Below are 18,818 nucleotides of genomic sequence, written 5' to 3'. Positions count from 1 at the left end.
CAAAAAGTTCATAACTATGGACATACGATGGTTGGTGAGTTGGGGAGTTTTATACTCTAGTGTATAAAACTCTAGATTTTTATGTATTTATTATATTAATACATTTTAATTTTATTTTTTAGATTTTGTTTTTTATCAAATCATTGTGAGATACACAGCTAAAAATTTGTATATGATTGGGTTTTGATCATACAATGCATACAATGTTTCAACACCAATTCTTTCACCAGTGCACATTTCTGGCTGCCAATGTTCCCAGTTTCCCATCTGCCCACCCTACCCTACAAAGTGGAAGGGACAATACTGTAGGATAGAGAAGGGATCACTGTAATAATGATAGTTGGAAATTATCACTCTGGACAAAAATTCTAGTTTTTATGGGATGTTAACTTGTTCCCACTGACTTGTAAAAAATATTTATTTATTTCAATTACTGATAAGGCATGGTGGGGGAAAAGTACTGGCCTACACACAGCCCAGTTCTAATTATTGTGTCTCCTCCAAAGGGGAGCATGAAATGTTTAAAACAAGCATTTATTCAAAAAATAGAGAAAGTGAAGGAACCAACACACAGCTGAAAATAGTGTTAATTTTTTTGTACAAGAAAAAGAGGAAACAGCAGACACTCTTGCCAGCACAGTGAGTGGAACTGTCTTAGTTTTAGCTCAATTTTTAGGTTTTTTCTCTTTTTTAGGTTTTCCCACCTTTCTTATGCCTTCCCATTCTCCTCTCCAAAAGGGTAAGAATTCCTGGGATCTGACATCTTGACCATCTTAGGCCACTTTCATGAGTTACTGTAATAACTATAAACTATAAACTGTCATGGTTCCTGTGACCACGATTTTGATATGTTGAAGCAATATAATTATCATGTGATGAGCTAGAATTGACTCAGTGGTCACTTATTGACCTACATTTGTTCTTTGGGTTGCCACAAAGGGACAAACCTCACTCAAAAAAAAAACCCCATAAAACTAGGTTGAATTGTCCTCTCACTGTCAATTTGGCATTGGCATTTCTCTGCCAGAGATTTGGTTTATGTTTTCGGATCCTGCTTCACTTCTCCCTGTCTTTTATCATACTCCCACAATCCCAACTATACCATTATCTAGGTACCTATCTAACACTAAGAAGTACTAATTATCTATTACCAAGTACATTGAAAATAACCATCAGTGAAAGCTCCACTAGTGGTGCTGGAGAGATGGGACAACAGGTAAGGCAAAGCTCTTCCCTTGCCTGCGGCCAACCCAAGTTTAATCCCTGGCATCCCTTATTCCAGGAGTATATCTGAGCACTGCCAAGAGTAATACCTGAGTGCAGAGCCAGGAGTAAGCCCTGAACATTGTCAGGAGTGGCCCCAAAACAAAAGCAAACAAACAGAAAGCAAAACTCTACTAGTAATAAAATGATGTAGGAAGCAATTTTAGTGTGTATTTTTCTAAGTATGAACTATAGAAAGACAGTTTTTCATATTGCATGTATTGTTTTCTATATATTTTGTATTAAATATACAAGGAACATTTTAGATATCATAAAGTGTCATTTTAAATGACTATACTAAATATTCAACAATGGAAATGCCTTAATCTATTTAATCAGCTTCATAATGTTGGTCCCTTGGGGTTTTTTTATTATTATTATTATTATAAGTGTCACTGTATTGAGCAGCCTTCCCACTGACTTCTATTCTAAAACTGGTCTATGCTTAATGGAGGGTAAAGTGCTTTCAAAATTTATAATAATCCCATGCCTCTCTGAGAAGATTTGTACACTGATTAAAATAAGTTTGACTTTATTTCAGTGATTATCTCCTATGAAATTTGGTTGGTGCTAATAATTAAGATAACCTTTTACTCATTAATAGAAAAACCCACAGGATAAGTAATGTTTCTGGTCAGCATCTTACTTAAAATTTTAGTAAATTGATTTTAAGATCCATCTAGAAAATAGATGAATGATACTAGAAATCATTTGATTTATCTCACTAGGTTTTAAAATAAGAAATTGGGGAGAGATTATAAAATTGTTATAAATTAAGCCAAAGTGTGTGGCATAGTCATTTAAATTGCCAAGGTACAATCTTTGCTTAGATATTTTTGTGAATGTAAGTATGTAAAATTTAGAGCACAGGATCAGATGTAAGATTATATTTATTTATATTTATTTAACCAGCTTCATAATGCTGAGCCCTTGGTTGGTTTTTATTATAAACAGCACTGAATTAAGCAGCCTTTTCACTGACTTCTATTGTAAAATTGGCCCATAATTTATATATGTATATATACATATGTGTATATATATAGATTTCTCATGGAGTTGAAAAAGTACATATTTACTATAAGAAATGTGTACAATGACACATATGTACATAAATAAGGTACCTAATATACCATAAGAAAGGGTCAAATTGAGCTTTGAATAGTAAAAGTCAAGACCAAAGTAGTGTAACACAAATATGACAATGCTTACCCTCAGGATTATGATAAAGGAAAAAGTTGTGTGATCAGACAGTCACTTGTCCTGGTGAGTTTAGTCAAATCGAAAATCCCAAAGTCACTAAAGGGACTAAAGTAGTATGTAGACATAGATGTTGTATACTCTGCTCTGTGACTTTAGTAATATCTGAACTTGCCTTGCTGATTCTTCTGGAGTTGAATCTAGATAGGGAGAGTAACATCCCAACAAGATGTCTCTAACTCAGAATCTATAATATCCTTCTAGTTTTTTGATATTTTGGACACCACGTCTTACAAGCTGTTATTAGTAGGGATTTCCATGAACTATCCTAGCTCCACAGCCAGGAGTCCCACCAACATTGTCCCAGGTTTCCTCACCAACCCCCTTCCTGGGGTAAGCTTCCTGTTGAAGATGAGTTCTCAGTTCCTGTTGCCTTTGGGCATTTGTTATCCCCCTATTCTGTTTCTTCATATCCCATATAGATGAAAGAACATTCTGGGTCTGTCGTTTTCTAAATACTGACTTTCTTTTTCTAAATACTGACTTGCCTCAGCATGGCATGCTCCAGCTCCACCCACATGGCAGCAAATTTTGTTATTATTTTTCTTAGAGTCAAGTAACATTCATTTTGTATATGTAGCATGATTTCTTTATCTTATCATCTTGGGCTGTTCCCATATTTTTTCTATCCTGTAATGAACATAGGAGTGTAGATGTCTTTGAGTATTGAGTATTTGACCCTTATGGGTGGATATCTAAAAGTGGAATTGCTGGGTCATGTTAAAGCTTAATTCCTTCTTTTCTGAGAAGTATCCATATTGTTTTTCAAATTCATTGAACCATTAGACATTCCCAATCTATAATGTCTTATCTTCTATGGCAAAAGAGACTCTGAACATGTGATAAAGTTATCAACTTTAAAATTATGAGATTATTCTGGATAATTCTGGTGGGCCCAATCAAATTGCATGTGTCAAAGGACCATTTCTTACTGAAATAAACAAGGGGATAATAAAGGGGAGAGACTCACCATCTGAAATAGGTTCAACTCACCATAGCTGGCTTTGAAAATGGAGAAAGGGTCCTCAAATCAAAAAATGTGGGTGGCCTCAATAAACTGGGATTAGCACTCAGTTGAAAGTCAGAAAGGAAATGAGGATTTCAGCCCCATAAGAAACTAAAGGAATGCGTGGAAATAAATTCTGCCAATAGATGTGGATACAGTCATAATTTATTTACAGAGGTACGAGTTTGCTTATAGCCAAATGGAATTTCTCCAAACTTGAAGTTTCTTGCTAATCCATAATTAATTCCTTTCTTGAAAAATGTATCTTTCTAATTAACTTGACATCAAGTCTTTCTGGCATTTTATCACTAATTATAGTTTTTTCTGTTTGAAACATACTTTTTTTCATTTAGACTTAAAAATGAATAAAAGAGAAGTTACATATTAGTCTACCTGATTTCAAATCTCTCTTCCCTATTTTTGTTTTGCCAAATGTTTTGTTTAGCAGAAATGGCCTGAAAATTTATAATCTAAAACTACTATTTTTTCTAATCAGAAGTTACCCTGTGTGCTCACTCGTTGGAGATAAAAACTAAAATAGTTCTTACTGGTTTTACTTTTCCGTTTTGATCTTATGTGACTGAAATCTATACACAAATGTGCTCCAACAACTAACAGTTTTTATAACTTGTCACCTTTCAACTAACCTACCAGTGATCGTAGATCATTATCTGTGATCTTAACAGGACAAATGGGTTTTCTAAAATAAATCACATTTAACCATGATTTAGACAGAAGTTTACTATTTTAAAACAGGACACTGGAGATACCATGATGTCTGCCCTTCAAAACATTTAATTTAAGATCAAATCCAAGTTTATAATTTGCCTTTTTATTCTTTTTTTAATTTTTAAACATCAAAGATTTTTTAACAGTGATGATTTTGCCATAGGTATTAAAGGATAATTCAATTATTCTGTGTTAATCTATAGCTACTGAAATGGTCATAAATTCCATTTTTTAAAATTTAGTCACAGTGAAATTACAATTAGTCACAGTTGGGTTCCAGGAATACTCTGTTCCAACACTGATTCCTTCAACAGTGTCCACTTCCCTCCACCAGTTCTCCCTCCCTCACCCGGTTTGCCTCCCACCGTCTGCCTTTATGGGATGTGCTTTTTTCTCCGTGGTCTATTCTCCAGCACCCACACAGAGGCACGCTTCTAACTGAATATCAGTTCTCATGTTCTTTGTTGAGCATCATCATTTTTAAGAGAAACTTTGATCAAAAAGATAACCTAAAAAAATTTTAACACTGCTTTCAAATATCAAAAGAGTTATCAAAAGTTTAAAGATTCTACTAACTATGTCTCCAAAGGGCATCATGGTGGGTGGAGGTTATAAGAAGGTACTGAAAAGAATAGACTTTTTAATAATAGAAGTTTTTTGAAATTTATGTTGAAGACATAAACTTCTCCTTCCTCTATTGAAGGATTAGCTGCCACAAGAATAGCTCCATAACCCTAAATAGCTAGAAATAAGACAAAATATATTAATTAACTATTTCCAGACATTGGACAACTGGCTTGTACCATCAGGTCCTCGATGGATGCATCTGATGCTAGCGTATGTGCATTGAAAGTACAGATGATCATTTTTGTCTTCCTTCGTTTTGGCAGACTAGATCAGCCACAGTCCAGAAAGCATCCTGGATCGTGGCAGCGGCTGGGTAGTGGAGGTAGTGGAGGTCTGCTGGTGAGGTATTTATCTGGTACCTGTAGGGGTAGGGTGAGTCTTCTGTGCGCAACCCAATCCCTGGGTCTCTGGCAGTTGGTGGAAGCAGACAGGGCAGGGTAGGGTGGGGCTCCTGATTTTAATCCCTTCGTCACCTGTGGTTGGTGGGAGCAAGCAGAGAATCTCTGTCCCCGAGTCCATTGAGCCTGGAGTCCAAGGTCTCAGAGTTCGGCTTTTCTTGTTCTGTGGGGTTTCAGTCATGCGTGAGTCTTGGCCGGAGTGTCCGGAAAGTGTCCTGGAGCGTGGCGGTGGCTGGGTAGTGGAGGTAGTGGAGTGATTCAGCACCATCAACCATATCCACATGATAACCAAGTTCATAGAGGTTTCTCGGGAGTTCAAGATGTCGCTCTGTCTAACGTTCATTGATTTAAAGAAGGCCTTTGATTCTGTTGAGAAGGAAGTGGTCATTGAAACCCTAGCCAATCAGGGCATTCAAGCTCAATACATCAGGATCCTCCATGAGCTGTATTATAAATTCACTACCAGGATCTCACCATTCTACAAAGAAGTAATCATCGATGTCAAGAGAGGGATTCGGCAGGGTGATACCATTTCACTGAAATTCTTCAGTGCCACCCTCGAGAACATCATGTGATGACTGGAATGGGAAGAAATGGGAGTGAAGATAGATGGTTGGCAACTACACCACCTCCGCTTTGCTGATGACATTTTTCTAATAACACCAAACATTAGCCAAGCAGCACAAATGCTGACTGACTTCGACCCTGAGTGTGGAAAGGTAGGACTACAGCTGAATCTTACGAAGACAATGTTTATGAGAAACAGCCTCATTCCTGATGCTCCATTCACTCTCAACAGAATGACCATCCCCGAATGCAACAGTTATATATACCTAGGTCAAGAAGTCAACATGATGAATGACCTGGCACTTGTGTTGCACAGGAGGAAGAGAGTGGCTTGGAACGCCTTGAAGAGCATTGAAGAAATAGCTAAGAGAACGAAGAATCTCTGACTCTGGGCACATCTCTTTGATTCCACTGTTCTTCCTGCATTAACATATGCCTCAGAGACCTGGGCCCTATGCAAACAGGATGAGAATGCTATTCTGGTCTCCCAAAGAGGAATTGAAAGAGCTATGCTTGGAGTATCACGTTTCACTCAAATGAGATAAAGAATCTGGAGTTCCGACCTCCATCGACGATCAAGAATCAGGGATGATGTCTTCTTTGCCAAGGCATCAAAAATCAGATGGGCTGGACACGTAATGAGATTTAGAGACGACCACTGGACTAGAGCCATTACCTAATGGATTCCACGGGACATCAAAAGACCACGTGGCTGCCCACCTACCAGATGGTCAGACTTCTTCATCAAGATTATGAACGATTGGTTTGAGGATCTTTGTGTTCCTAGAACGAAAAGAAGCCAGACTACACCAGCATGTGACAGGGACAAATGGAGACATTACTGGCGCCCGCTTGAGCAAATCGATGATTAACGGGAAGTCAAGTGATCAAGTGGACAACTGGCAGCCAAGAGCTCTAGTCCTTTGAAAGAGAAGGAATGTGTGATGATTTCTATGGTTTTCCCAACCTGCTTCCTGCTGTCAGTTCCCAGGCCATTCTGAAAGAAGAGCTCTGATACCCGACCCAGGAAAGATATGGTGTGAAAAGAAAACCACAAATGCCCAAAACAGATAAACGTAGGTGCGAAAATACAAAAAAAACCCCTAAAATCTAAACAATATATTAAAAATAGAATACGTCTGATCATGTGGGATTTATTGTAAGAATGTAGGATCAAAATTCAAAAAAAAACAGCCAACCCTATCCAAAAATGGGGAAAAGAGATGAACAGAAACTTCATCAGAGAAGAAATACAGATGGGCAAAAGGCACATAAAAAAATGCTCTATATCATTAATTATGTAATCACCTGGCAGCCAGGAATGCCCGAAACTCTCTCTCTCTCACCACTTGCATTCGGTGGTCTGGGGCCACTTCCCCACCCGGGACGGCCAATGCCATGGGCAGACGAAGGAGGAAACGAGGGCCAAACTGGTTGGGGATCAGTTGCCGTTTATTCCATTCTCCCCACGGGCCTTTTCCAATCTCACTAAGCCCCCCATTCTAGTCTCACACTGCCTCTCATTCCCGTCTCCTCCTGTCTCTCCTGCTCATCTCTCTGCACTCCTTCTTGCAACCTGATCTCTCTGTAGCCTCTCTGCAACTCCCCCCCATTGGGGTAACAGAATCAATATACCAAAGCTCTACCTGATCACTAATAAGTCTCAAGGGCAGAAATACCAATTAGGGGTGTTTTGCCTCTCCTTAGTCCAATAACTTATTTAACATCTTAAAGTAACATCTTAATTCTACTTCTTAATATTAGTTATTTTGTATGGACACAGCAAGAGATATATTAAGTTTGTAGGGTGGCTTTCCTGGGGATATCTCACTATAGATCTCAGACTACAGTGCTCAGGCCAGATTAATCTTTCCTAACCCTAGCAGGGTTCTAATTCAGTTGTTACTTTTTGGATCATGACAGAATTTGTCCATGATCATGCTCTTAACTTATAATTAAGTATTATTGGCCTGGTCCATTTTGATGCCAGGATACTTCACAACTTGCCGTGGGCCCATCCAGTCCCTCGTCAGGACCCTGCTTTTGGGGTGCTAGGAAGTAAGAGCGACTGAAGCTTAACTCAAGAAAACAGATGCCCAGGAGTGAATATCATTCAGAGTAAATTAACTCCCAAGTTACAAAAGCATAGAATTAACTGTCTTCTTGTATCTATACAAAAAGGACATTGCTCTAAATTAACTATGCAAAGGATTTAAGGAGAGGAGAAAAGCAATATTTACAAGTTAACAGTCTGATGGGCTAGAGCAATAGCACAGCAGTAGGGTGTTTGCCTTGCGCGCAGCCAGCCCAGCCGGGCTGGGTTTGATTCATCCGCCCCTCTCGAAGAGCCCAGCAAGCTACCAAGAGTATCTCGCCCACACGGCAGAGCCTGGCAAGCTACCCATGATGTATTCAATATGCCAAACACAGTAACAACAAGTCTCAAAATGAAGACGTTACTGGGCCCGCTCGAGCAAATCGATGAACAATGGGAGGACAGTGCTACAGTGCAACAGTCTGATTAGGAGATAAAGGTGATTGACTGGTTGGGGAAGCAGAGCACCAAGAAAGAGTTTACAAATAAACACAGAGGAATGGGAGCACTACGATGGGAGTAACCAAATAAGCCTAAATTCCCTGTGGCAAGGAAGAAAGGACAAACCAATGTTATTCTACACTAATCATCAGGGAAATACAAATCAAAACAACAATGAGATGTTGCTTGACACCACAGAAACTAACACTCATCACAAATAGCAAAAGCAACCAGTGCTGGCGTGGATGCAGGCAAAAGAAACTCTTATTCACTGCATGTAGGAATGTCAACTGATTGGGCTTTTTTTTGGAAAACAGTATGAATATTTCTCAAAAAAAAATAGAAATTGAGCTTACTTATGACCCAGCAATCCTACCCCTGGGAATATACCCTAAGAACCCAATTCAGAAAAGACATCTGCATCTCTTCATCCCTAATTATTGCTGTAATATTCACAATAGCACAAATCTGGAAACAACCCAAGTGCAAATAATAGATGACTAGATTAAGAAGCTAAGGAAAGAGAGCAAGAGAGTAATAATAAGAGAGAGAAAGAAGAAAAGTGCCTGGCAGTGTATGTGGGGGAGGAGGAGAGGTGAAGCTGGGGAAATTGGTTGTGGGAAGTGCACACTGGTGAAGAGACAGATGTTGGAACACTGTATGACTGAAACCCAGTCATGAACTAGTTTGTAACTACATATCTCGTGGTTATTCAAATTTCAAAAAGAGAAAGAGAGAGAGAGAGAGAGAGAAAATTAGAAGCTATGGTACATATACACAATGGAATACTAAGCGGTCATTAGAAAAGGTGAAGTCATGAAATTGGCTAATACATGAATGTATCTGGAGAATATGCAAAATGGAGTGAGTCATAGGGAGAGGACAGACACAGAATGATGGCACTCATTTGTGGAATAGAAAAGATCTTATAGGAGGTAAATGTCTGAGACCATGGAAACAAAGGGCAAGAGAACTGGTCCTTTGTACGAACTTTGTCATAGTGGGGGAAGAAGGTCTAAGATAGAAGGACCACTATGACAACGAAAGAGGAAGTGATCAATTTTGATGAGAACTGGGTGCTGAAAGGAGATAAAGTGATGTATGATACTCTTTCAGTAACAATATTGCAAATCACAGTGCCTTAAAAGAAAATAGAAAAAGGGAAAATTGCCCACCATAGAAGTGGGAAAGGAGAGGATGAAGAAAAACTGGAGACTTTGGTGGAAGGAAGTGGACACTAATGAAGGGAATGGAACTGGAACATTGCATGCCTAAAACTCAGTCATGAATAATAAATTTGTAGCCTGGTAATCAATAAATTTAAAAAGTAAATTAAAAATGAAAGTAAAATAATTTTTAAATCACAAAAAACAGCAATTAAATTGATCATCACAAACAAAAAAGCAAACATATATGGTCTTATCAATATATATAAAAATTCATTTGGCAAAGTTAGTCATTCATGATTTTAAGAAACAAAAAGGAAAATTCTTGAAAGTAGGAGTACACAAAAGAAGTTTCACAATATGAGAAATGATAACTTCCCAAATTCTTCAGGTATTTTATTTAGTTGTATCTTGAGTTATAGTTTAAAGATGTAGCTTAAAATTGCATGAATAATTCCCTGGGTTCAATTATTAGCACTGGAAACAAAAGATAAGCTTTCAGCAATCAAATCAACTGAAAAATTCCCACTTTAAGAGATGCCGTGATACCAGCAGGTCAACCTCTACCCCCAGAGTCAGTGCATCAGCAGCCTGTTGATATCTTCAGGCTTTTTGACACCCAAAAACTGCCACTGTGCCTCTGGTTTGACCCCAATAGCTTGGGACCAAGTTTCCTGAGAAATTAAACAACCAAAAGTTAGGTATGTGGGAGCCACACCCTCAAATTACCTTTGGCTCAATGATACAAGGTCATTTTTAAACCTTGCTTAAGAGACCCACAAATAAATCTCAAAAGAGATCAAAAGCCACAGTTAATCTTGGACCCATGCAAGGCTGAACAGATCTGGGTAAATTGGAGGAAGGCAGGTCACCCTGGTGCCTGCCCTAGCAGAGACCCCAGCAGCCTCTTGCTCCCATAATCCAAAATGGCCACCATGCCTCTGGCCAGACTCCACCTCACCAAGATATAATCTGTTGAAAACTTGGGTATACAGGTTTTGTGACTGAAATCTCCAGGCTTTCTCTGGGTAGGGATGGGCTACACCCTCCTCAACGTCCCTGTACATCCAGAAGCCTAGGCGGCAGTCACATCCACACCCCAAAGCTGCCACCCAGTTAAAAAGCTACTCCAGATTTACTGTCTCGATAAAAATACTGAATTCCCTGAACAAACGCAATGACCTCTTAGTACCTGTATTGCAAAAGGAATAGGAGAGCGAGAGAAAGAAGAAAAGTGCCTGCCACAGAGGGAGTAGAGGGAGGCTGAGGGGTTGAGGGATCATGGTAGGGAAACAGGGGACATTGGTGGTGGGAAATGTACACTGGTGAATGGATGGGTATTGAGTCATTGTATAACTGAGACTCAATCATGAACAGCTTTGAGGTCATCCAAGGAACACTCTGCAGCATTTGCTAGTACTAACTGACTAGCCTATTTAGGCATAAGCCACTTCAAGATTTCCTTTTCCTCATTCTAGTCCTTACTCCCAGAAAAGGATTAAAAACCCTTTTCTGGTCATGAAACTACTTCTATTAATCACATAAGTAATCTTTTATGGTAGTATTTTAATTTTCTCGTAGTGTTAGTACTGTAAGAAAAACTTAGTTCCAACAGAACTTCAAGCACAATGAAGAAGAAAAAGAGTTCCATTTTTTGGAGCACCTTCCCCAGCTCTCTGAAACTGTATTGTTTACATAACTGTCTATCCCACATGATTTCTCTCTGAGACCTAAACTTTGAGGTTTCTCAAAGTTTTTCTTTTTTAATGAATAGCCAAAAGGCACATGAAAAATGCTCTTCATCACTAATCATCAGGGAGATGCAAAACAACTGTGAGATACCACTTCACATCAAGGAGACTGGTACGCATCCAAAAGAACAAAAGCAACCACTGTTGGCATGGATGCGGGGAGAAAGGGACCCCCCTACACTGCTGGTGGGAATGCCGACTGGTTCGGTCCTTTTGGAAAACAGCATGGTTGGTTCCTTCTCAAAAAATTGAGATGCAAAAAAGTATAGTCGAAGTGACATCTGCACTTGTTTGTTCATTGCAGCACTGTTTACAATAGCCAGAATCTAGAAAAAACCCGAGTGCCCAAGAACAGATGACTGGTTAAAGAAACTTTGGTGCATCTACACAATGGAACACTATATGCAGCTGTTAGAAAAGATAAAGTCATGAGATTTGCATACAAGTGGTTCTACATGGAAAGTATCATGCTAAGTGAAATGAGCCAGAAAGAGAGAGGCAGACACAGAAAGACTGCATTCATCTGGGGAACATAAAGTAACAGAACAGGAGACTAACACCCAAGAATAGTTGAAATAAGTACCAGGAGGTTTGCTCCATGACTTGGAGGCCAATCGCACATGCTAGGGGGAAAGGCCACTCAGATAGAGAAGGGAACACCAAGTAAAAAGTGTGGGGAGAATCCGCCCAGGATGAGAGACGCGTGCTGAAAGTAGACTATAGACTGAACATGATGGCCACTCAGTACCTCTATTGCAAACCACAACACCCAAAAGGAAAGAGAGAACAAAAGGGAATGCCCCTCCACAAAGGCAGGGTGGGGGGTTGGGGGGTAGTGGAAGGGATACTGGGATCATTGGTGTTGGAGAATGAGCACTGGTGGAGAGATGAGTACTTGATCATTGTGTAACTGAAACCCGAGAACAAAAATTTGTAAGTATACAACTGTACCTCATGGTTTTTCACTAGTAAAAATTTAAAAAAAAAACAACAACAAGAAAAACCCTTTTTCTTATTTAGTATTTATCTAGCACTGTAGCACTGTCCTCCTGTTGTTCATGGATTTGTTCGAGCGGGCACCAGTAATGATTCCATTGTAAGAATGTTGTTACTGTGTTTGGCATATCGAATATGCCACAGGAAGCTTGCCAGGCTCTGCCATGTGGGTGGGATAGTCTTTTTAGCTTGCAGGGCTCTCCGAGAAGGACAGAGGAATCGAATCTGGGTCGGCCGCATGCAAGGCAAACACCATACCCACTGTGCTATCACTCCAACCCTTAGTATTTATGTATAATACATTAAGGGTTTTTTTTGTTTCTTTTAGAAACTATTCATGTGGAGGCAGAAGAGCAGGAACAGCTTGAAGAAAGGTAAGAGCCTACCCTTAATTATGATCCCCAGAGAATCAAGAATCTCAAAGTCTTGACATCCTGAGACCTCAACAAATTCAAATTAATTGTGTGAGATTAGATAGGACCTGAAGTGAAATATCCTAACTATAGGTAGAAATAGGGTCTCCAAGGCCAATACTTAAGGAGCATGACAGGTGCAGTAAATTTCAAGTAAAATATCAATATACAGGTGGTCTGATGTACTGAACATGTACTGTATCTTATTCACCATGGTTACCGCACAATGCCTGGACCAGTAGGTGTCCACATATTTAAAATGAATAAACAAATAATAAGAATGATAATCTGTTCCTTTCGTGTTCAGTCTTTGCGCTTCTGTGCCTTCTGTTTGGGGTGCTCTGCTATTTCTTTACCTTAGTCTTCAGATCTTGTCTCAAGCAACACTTTCTTAAAATCTGTTCCCAAACGGGATTATGTTGGACTGCTATAGTGTCATGTGGGTCCCTGTTATTTGTTTGTTTGTTTAAAAAAATTAAGTGGGACCATCTCCAGTGGTGCTAAGGGACTAGTCCTTGCTCTGTGCTTGAGAGACCATATGACTCGGATTCAAACTCACACTTCCCACATGAGAAACATGCATTGAATCCATTTGCATATCTCTTTGGTCCACCTGTGCTTTCACTTGATAGTACCAACTTATACTGCACTTTTATGTAATTTTATTATTTGACTCTATAAATTGAATTAAGCTAAACTTTATAGAGATCAGGAATCATTTCATTTCAGCTCATTTTTATGCTTTCATCAGCTACCATGGTTCCTGGCAAATTAGGAGCTTAATCGATATGAATGGAAAAAAATAAGTGTATGCACAAAGGTTCCTCCTGAGCTGTCCTTTAGCCTGGAGTAATCAAATTGTCCGCACCTCCATTTTCACGGAAAAACTTTGCTCTCAAGATAACCAACATTCTGGCTACTGTTCTACAGAGCTGTAGAACCAAGGCGATCCTAGGTGACAAGGCGATCACAGAGACCCAGGTTGCTTGACACCCTAATACACAGCCCCTGAAACCCTAGGAATCATCACTAATGGGCTAGGAGGCTGAGATTTTTGCCTTCTCTGTCACGTAAGATTTGGAAATAGGCTCAAGAGGGAAGGCAGCAGGGAATTCTCATGGGGCAGAAAAAATGCCCAGACAAAAAATAAAGGACAAATGTCGTTTCTCCACCTTTCTCTTCAATGGCTTGTTTCCTCTTGCTGCTGTTGCAATGTTCCACTATATGCTGCTCTGTGGTTGAAATCTTGAAAGAGAAAGTAGCTGTACTGTGAAATCTCATCAAATTTTTTCTCGTTTTTCAGAGTAAGATGCCATATACCTGAAAGATCTGATGAAGCCCAATGTGTCATCAATGTTCCAAAGACAACTTCTGGAGACAAAAGTGCTACAGATACCTAATTAAAGATGAAAGACATATGACTCTATTTTTTCATTAGCTTCTTTTTTTGAGTTTTTGACTGATTTTTTCTTATCTCTTAATGTCCCCCAGAAGCAAGAAAACACTGCCACTAATAATGATGGGGGCTCCAGAATTCTGTGAAAATGAAATAACCTCCCTATAATGCCGGGCTGCTCCTTGTGTCAGGAACAGATTTTAATTATTCATTCAAAGCACACATATGGGTCAGCCCATCTGACTACTAACACCTATTTCAAATTAGCCTATGTTATTGCTTATAAAAACTATGTTTCATGCAAAACTCCCAATTCCGAAAGAAGTTGCTTTTATTCACTACTTTAAAAATTTAAGGTAGTATCATTCCATTTTACATATCTGAAACTGAAAAATTACCTCTTTAGTCTGGTTGAGAGTGTATGTATATATATTTATATAACTTACTTTGTGTGTTACACAGCATAGTTTACACAGGCTTTATTGTAATAATGTTGATATATTAAAATGCAAAGAAATATATAATGAGGTTGTAATTACTGTGCCCTTGAGAAGAGTCAACTCTTTCCTCAGTAGTTGTTGTCTCTGTGTGAGGAGCACTATAGTGGATTACTCATTGCACTAACAACAGTAGTCAGGCCAACTCAACATCTGGTATGCTAAGACAGACAGAAACGCAATCATCCAAGGATCCTCGAGTCACAGCTCTCTGTCTGTTCTTGAAATTGAGGAGGCCCCACCTGCCCAAAACCTATTGATAAATGTTAATACAGAGCACTATGGGTCTGATACTCTACTTTTTTTTAAAGATGTCTTAAAGGCCAGAGAGATAGTACAGTGGGTAAGGTGCTTGCTTTACATCAACTGACCCAGTTTCAATCCCCAGCACCACATATGGTTCCCTGAGCTCCACCAGAAATTACCCTTGAGCAGAGCCACAACTAATCCCTGAGCACAGTCTGGTGTTGCCCAAAATAATAAAAAAAAGAACTTTAAGTGATGGCCAGGGGGAACTGTGCATGAGATAAAAGATGGAAGTTCTGATGAGAGGAATAACACAGAGAGAGGAAAAATCAGAGAAGAGAAAGAAAGAGGGGAGAGAGAGAGAGAGAGAGAGAGAGAGAGAGAGAAATCTTAACCAACCCGATAGAACATGAACGTCCAGTTTGACAAGTAATGGTTAAGAGAGAAAGAGCCAGAACCCAATTAGGAGCGTCTACAAGAAAATAACCTAAAGGCTAATTTATTATACAGATGTGGTAAAGAGACATCTGCTGTCTTAGACCATATGCCTTATGTCTGAAGATCATCTATCTACAGGTCAACTTCAACCTTGGGAAAATGGGGCACAGGAGAGAGGTTCTGGCCAATCAAGAAGTGATTTAGGAGACAGTAGCTCTAAGGCAATATCACTAAGGAATGGAACACCCTTAAGTCCAAACTGAAAGAGTACCTCAGGAGGCCCAATAAAAATGTTTCTTATTTAATATAAACATCCCTAAAGATTATTAACCACTGTACTAGTCTGGATATTTCTTGTAATATAATCACTCGTGTACTCTATTCTTCCATTGTCTTTATAGGAACTATGTATCTTAATATGTCTTGTACAGAGCAGTTCTCAGTAGCCTTTATGTAGTCAATTCTATTTATATTCTCCATTTTCTTTTATACTTTAATGTCACTGCTCAATCCTTAGAGTTGAAGGTTACTCCCTCCTAATTAACTTCCTTCCTCTTAAGGTTTTATTGTTATCCCTGTTCTCCACCTTGATTAGAACTATCTCCATCGTGGTGGGAACTTTATGACTCTCTCAAACCCTGTTCCCTTACCTTACTGCTAGCAGCTGTATCAGGGAAAGAGCCTTATATAATATTTATGTTTGCCTCAGTAATGAGACATAAAAAATTATGTAAAAGAGAGTTCTGAAGTCCTATGGGAAATTTGGAACCAAAGGAGGGATATCTGCTTTTTATTATGTAACCCTTTTGTGTTGTGTCATTTTAAAATTATGTGTTTGAAAATACATTAAACAAAAGATTAATGTAAAATTGTTCCTTAAAATACCTTAATTATGAACTGGTGTACATATTGTATTATATACCTGAAACTTAAATGTTCTCATTGCAAGAAAAAAATTAGAATGGTGTAATAGATGTTAACTAAACTTACTATGATTATTGTGTCACAACACATATCAAATTATCAAGTTATAGATCTTAAACTAATAAAAAAAGAATATGTTAACTATATCTGTTAAAATACAGGTGTAGGGGCTAGAGCGATATCAAAGCAGATAGGGCATTTGCCTTGCACGTGGCTCACCCAGATTCGATTCCCAGCATCCCATAAGGTCCCCTGAACAGCACCAGGAGTAATTCCTGAGTGCAGATCCAGGACTTATACCTGTGCATCTCTTGGTGTGAACCCAAGAGCAAAAAATAAAAATAATAATTAAAAAATAAATAAAATACAGGTGTATACTCACATCTCACCCTGTCCTTAAAGAATCCCCGACAGCCATACCCACAAGCCACTGTCATGTAAACTTATATGCTCAGTTCTACAAATCCTAGAGTTTCTGGAGTGCACAGCCACATATGCAGCTACACAACACCTTCAAATTCCACAATAGTTACATCCCAGCAGCATCACACCAAATTAGATAGGAAGTAACATGGAAGCCAAATAAGCTCAATGAATAAAAACAATAACACAGAAGGATCAACTAACAAACAAATTAGTAAACCCTCAGACAAGGACTTAATGACCCCATGAGGAGATGTAACAATTTTCACAATTTTTTTTACTTTAGTATTTTTTAATAATTTCATCAGCCATTTAATTGTAAAAAGAAGTATAAAATAAATTATTCTGTGCCTGCTAAAGGTCCAGGCATGAGGGTGGTTGGGAAAATGGTGGAGGGAAGGTCATTCTGGTGGTGAAATTGGTGTTGGAATATTTAATGACCATAACAGCTGTAATATGAAAAACTTTATAAACCAGGTGTTTCAATAACGTAAACAAAAAATACAGACATATATGACATTTAAGAAGAATCATATAGGTTCTGAAAATTAGAAATCTGCTTAGACTATGTGAGAACAAGGATGTGTCTAGCTTTTTTACCAATAGATCGCAAGTCCCTAAGATAGCACTCCAAAATTACTTGTTTAAAGATGAATGAGATATTAACATTCCCTTTGGTGAAACTATTCCTACTCTATTATTCCTTCTTTAATTTTAAAAAATTGAGGGGCAGAATGTCCTGACCAGGCTGTCTTCATCGAGGCACCTTGGAGGCAGGAGGGTTGAGTTTCTCTCCCCTCCCCAGGCAGAACCCCCGCAGCCTAAATCCTCCAGAATCCAACCGCTGCCATGCTCAAGGCCACTCTCCACATGCTTGGATGATCCTCACCCAAGAGGGATCGGCAGAAAACCCAGGTATATGGGAACCCATGACTGAGATCTCCAAGCCCACTCAGATCGCAACTGGGCCTCCTCCCCTCAGTCCCCAGTATTCCAGTAGCTTGGTGGTCACACCCACAAACTGCCCCCGGCACCATGTATTCTCATCAACAGCCAATACCCAGAGACTATAAACTAAAGCTTCCAGAAGAGAACAACACAGAATTTCCTGGAGCACACGGCCAGCCAACCTCTTACATACAATCTCACTTATTTATCAAAAGTAGTACATGCTTGTTTGGTTTTAACATACTTGCTTGTATTCCCTTTTCTATGGGCTTAAATGGCTCCAGAATGAAATACAACAGCCTTCACACACTTCCCTTTTATTGTGGTGGGAAAGTGCTCAGTGGTGGGATTGGTGTTTAAATATTATCTGTAATGAACTATATTGTGGACTACTTTTATGAAAATATATATTTAAAAAATTGGGGGTGGAAGGTGGGACATAGCACCCAGCAATACTCAAGGCTTACTCCTGGCTCTGCATTCAGAAATTGCTCCTGGCAGTCCTCACGGGACCATATAGGTTGCTGGGAATAGAACCCAGATCAGCTACATACAAGGCAAATGCTCTATCCACTCTACTATCACTCTATCACTCTGAAGCCTATACTTTCCACCTTTTTTGGTTCTAATTCTAGGGTATAGAAAACCAGGAAAAGGTGTTTTTCCAAAAGATCCACATCATACATCTGACAAGAGGTTAAGAGTAATAATCCAAAGTACTAAAGAACTCACAAAAATCATCAGAAAAGAAATAAACCTAATTTAAAAATGAGTAAAAGACATGAATAGCTTCTTCTCTAAAGAAGGCAATTGTAGATGACCCACAATTAAATGAAAAAGTGCTCAATGTTACTTATTATTAGGGAAATTCAAATCAAGCCTTCAGTAGATTTTCCCTCACACCAGATAGAATGGCCTATAACAAAAAGAATGGAAGTAGCAAGTATTGATGAGAACATGTAGAAAAAGGAATCCTGGGTACAGGTGGGGGACTGTAAACTGACGCAGCCTCTATGGAAATTTTGTGAAGATTTGTTGAAAAATAAAATCAGAAATACAACCCTTAGGCAGTTATGCCAACAATATAAAAATGTTGATGCAAAAGAATATCCATACTCCAATGTACATAGCAGTATTAATCACAATAACCAACACACCTATCAATAGATGACTAGATAAAGAAGATGTAGTAAGAAGCTTCTGCACCTCAAAAGAAACAGTGACTAAAGTACAAAGA

General features: G+C 38.9%; 1 protein-coding gene across 1 annotated transcript in view; it reads left to right on the top strand.

Moving 5' to 3' along the window:
- The window catches only part of CD86 (CD86 molecule), a 52,462-nt gene extending 38,321 nt beyond the window's left edge, over positions 1-14,141 (top strand). The window contains exons 6-7 of the mRNA XM_056109433.1: positions 12,625-12,670; positions 14,013-14,141. Of these exons, the coding sequence (XP_055965408.1) occupies positions 12,625-12,670; positions 14,013-14,109 (143 nt within the window). The 3' untranslated portion in view covers positions 14,110-14,141. The remainder of the gene's footprint in view (positions 1-12,624; positions 12,671-14,012) is intronic.
- The last annotated feature ends 4,677 nt before the right edge of the window (positions 14,142-18,818 follow it).

The sequence above is a fragment of the Sorex fumeus genome, unplaced genomic scaffold, assembly GCF_029834395.1.
Source record: "Sorex fumeus unplaced genomic scaffold, SorFum_2.1 ptg000265l, whole genome shotgun sequence".
NCBI classification, from domain to species: domain Eukaryota; kingdom Metazoa; phylum Chordata; class Mammalia; order Eulipotyphla; family Soricidae; genus Sorex; species Sorex fumeus.
The sequence above is the reverse complement of the archived record's forward strand: the minus strand, read 5'-3'. Positions and strand labels throughout refer to the sequence as shown.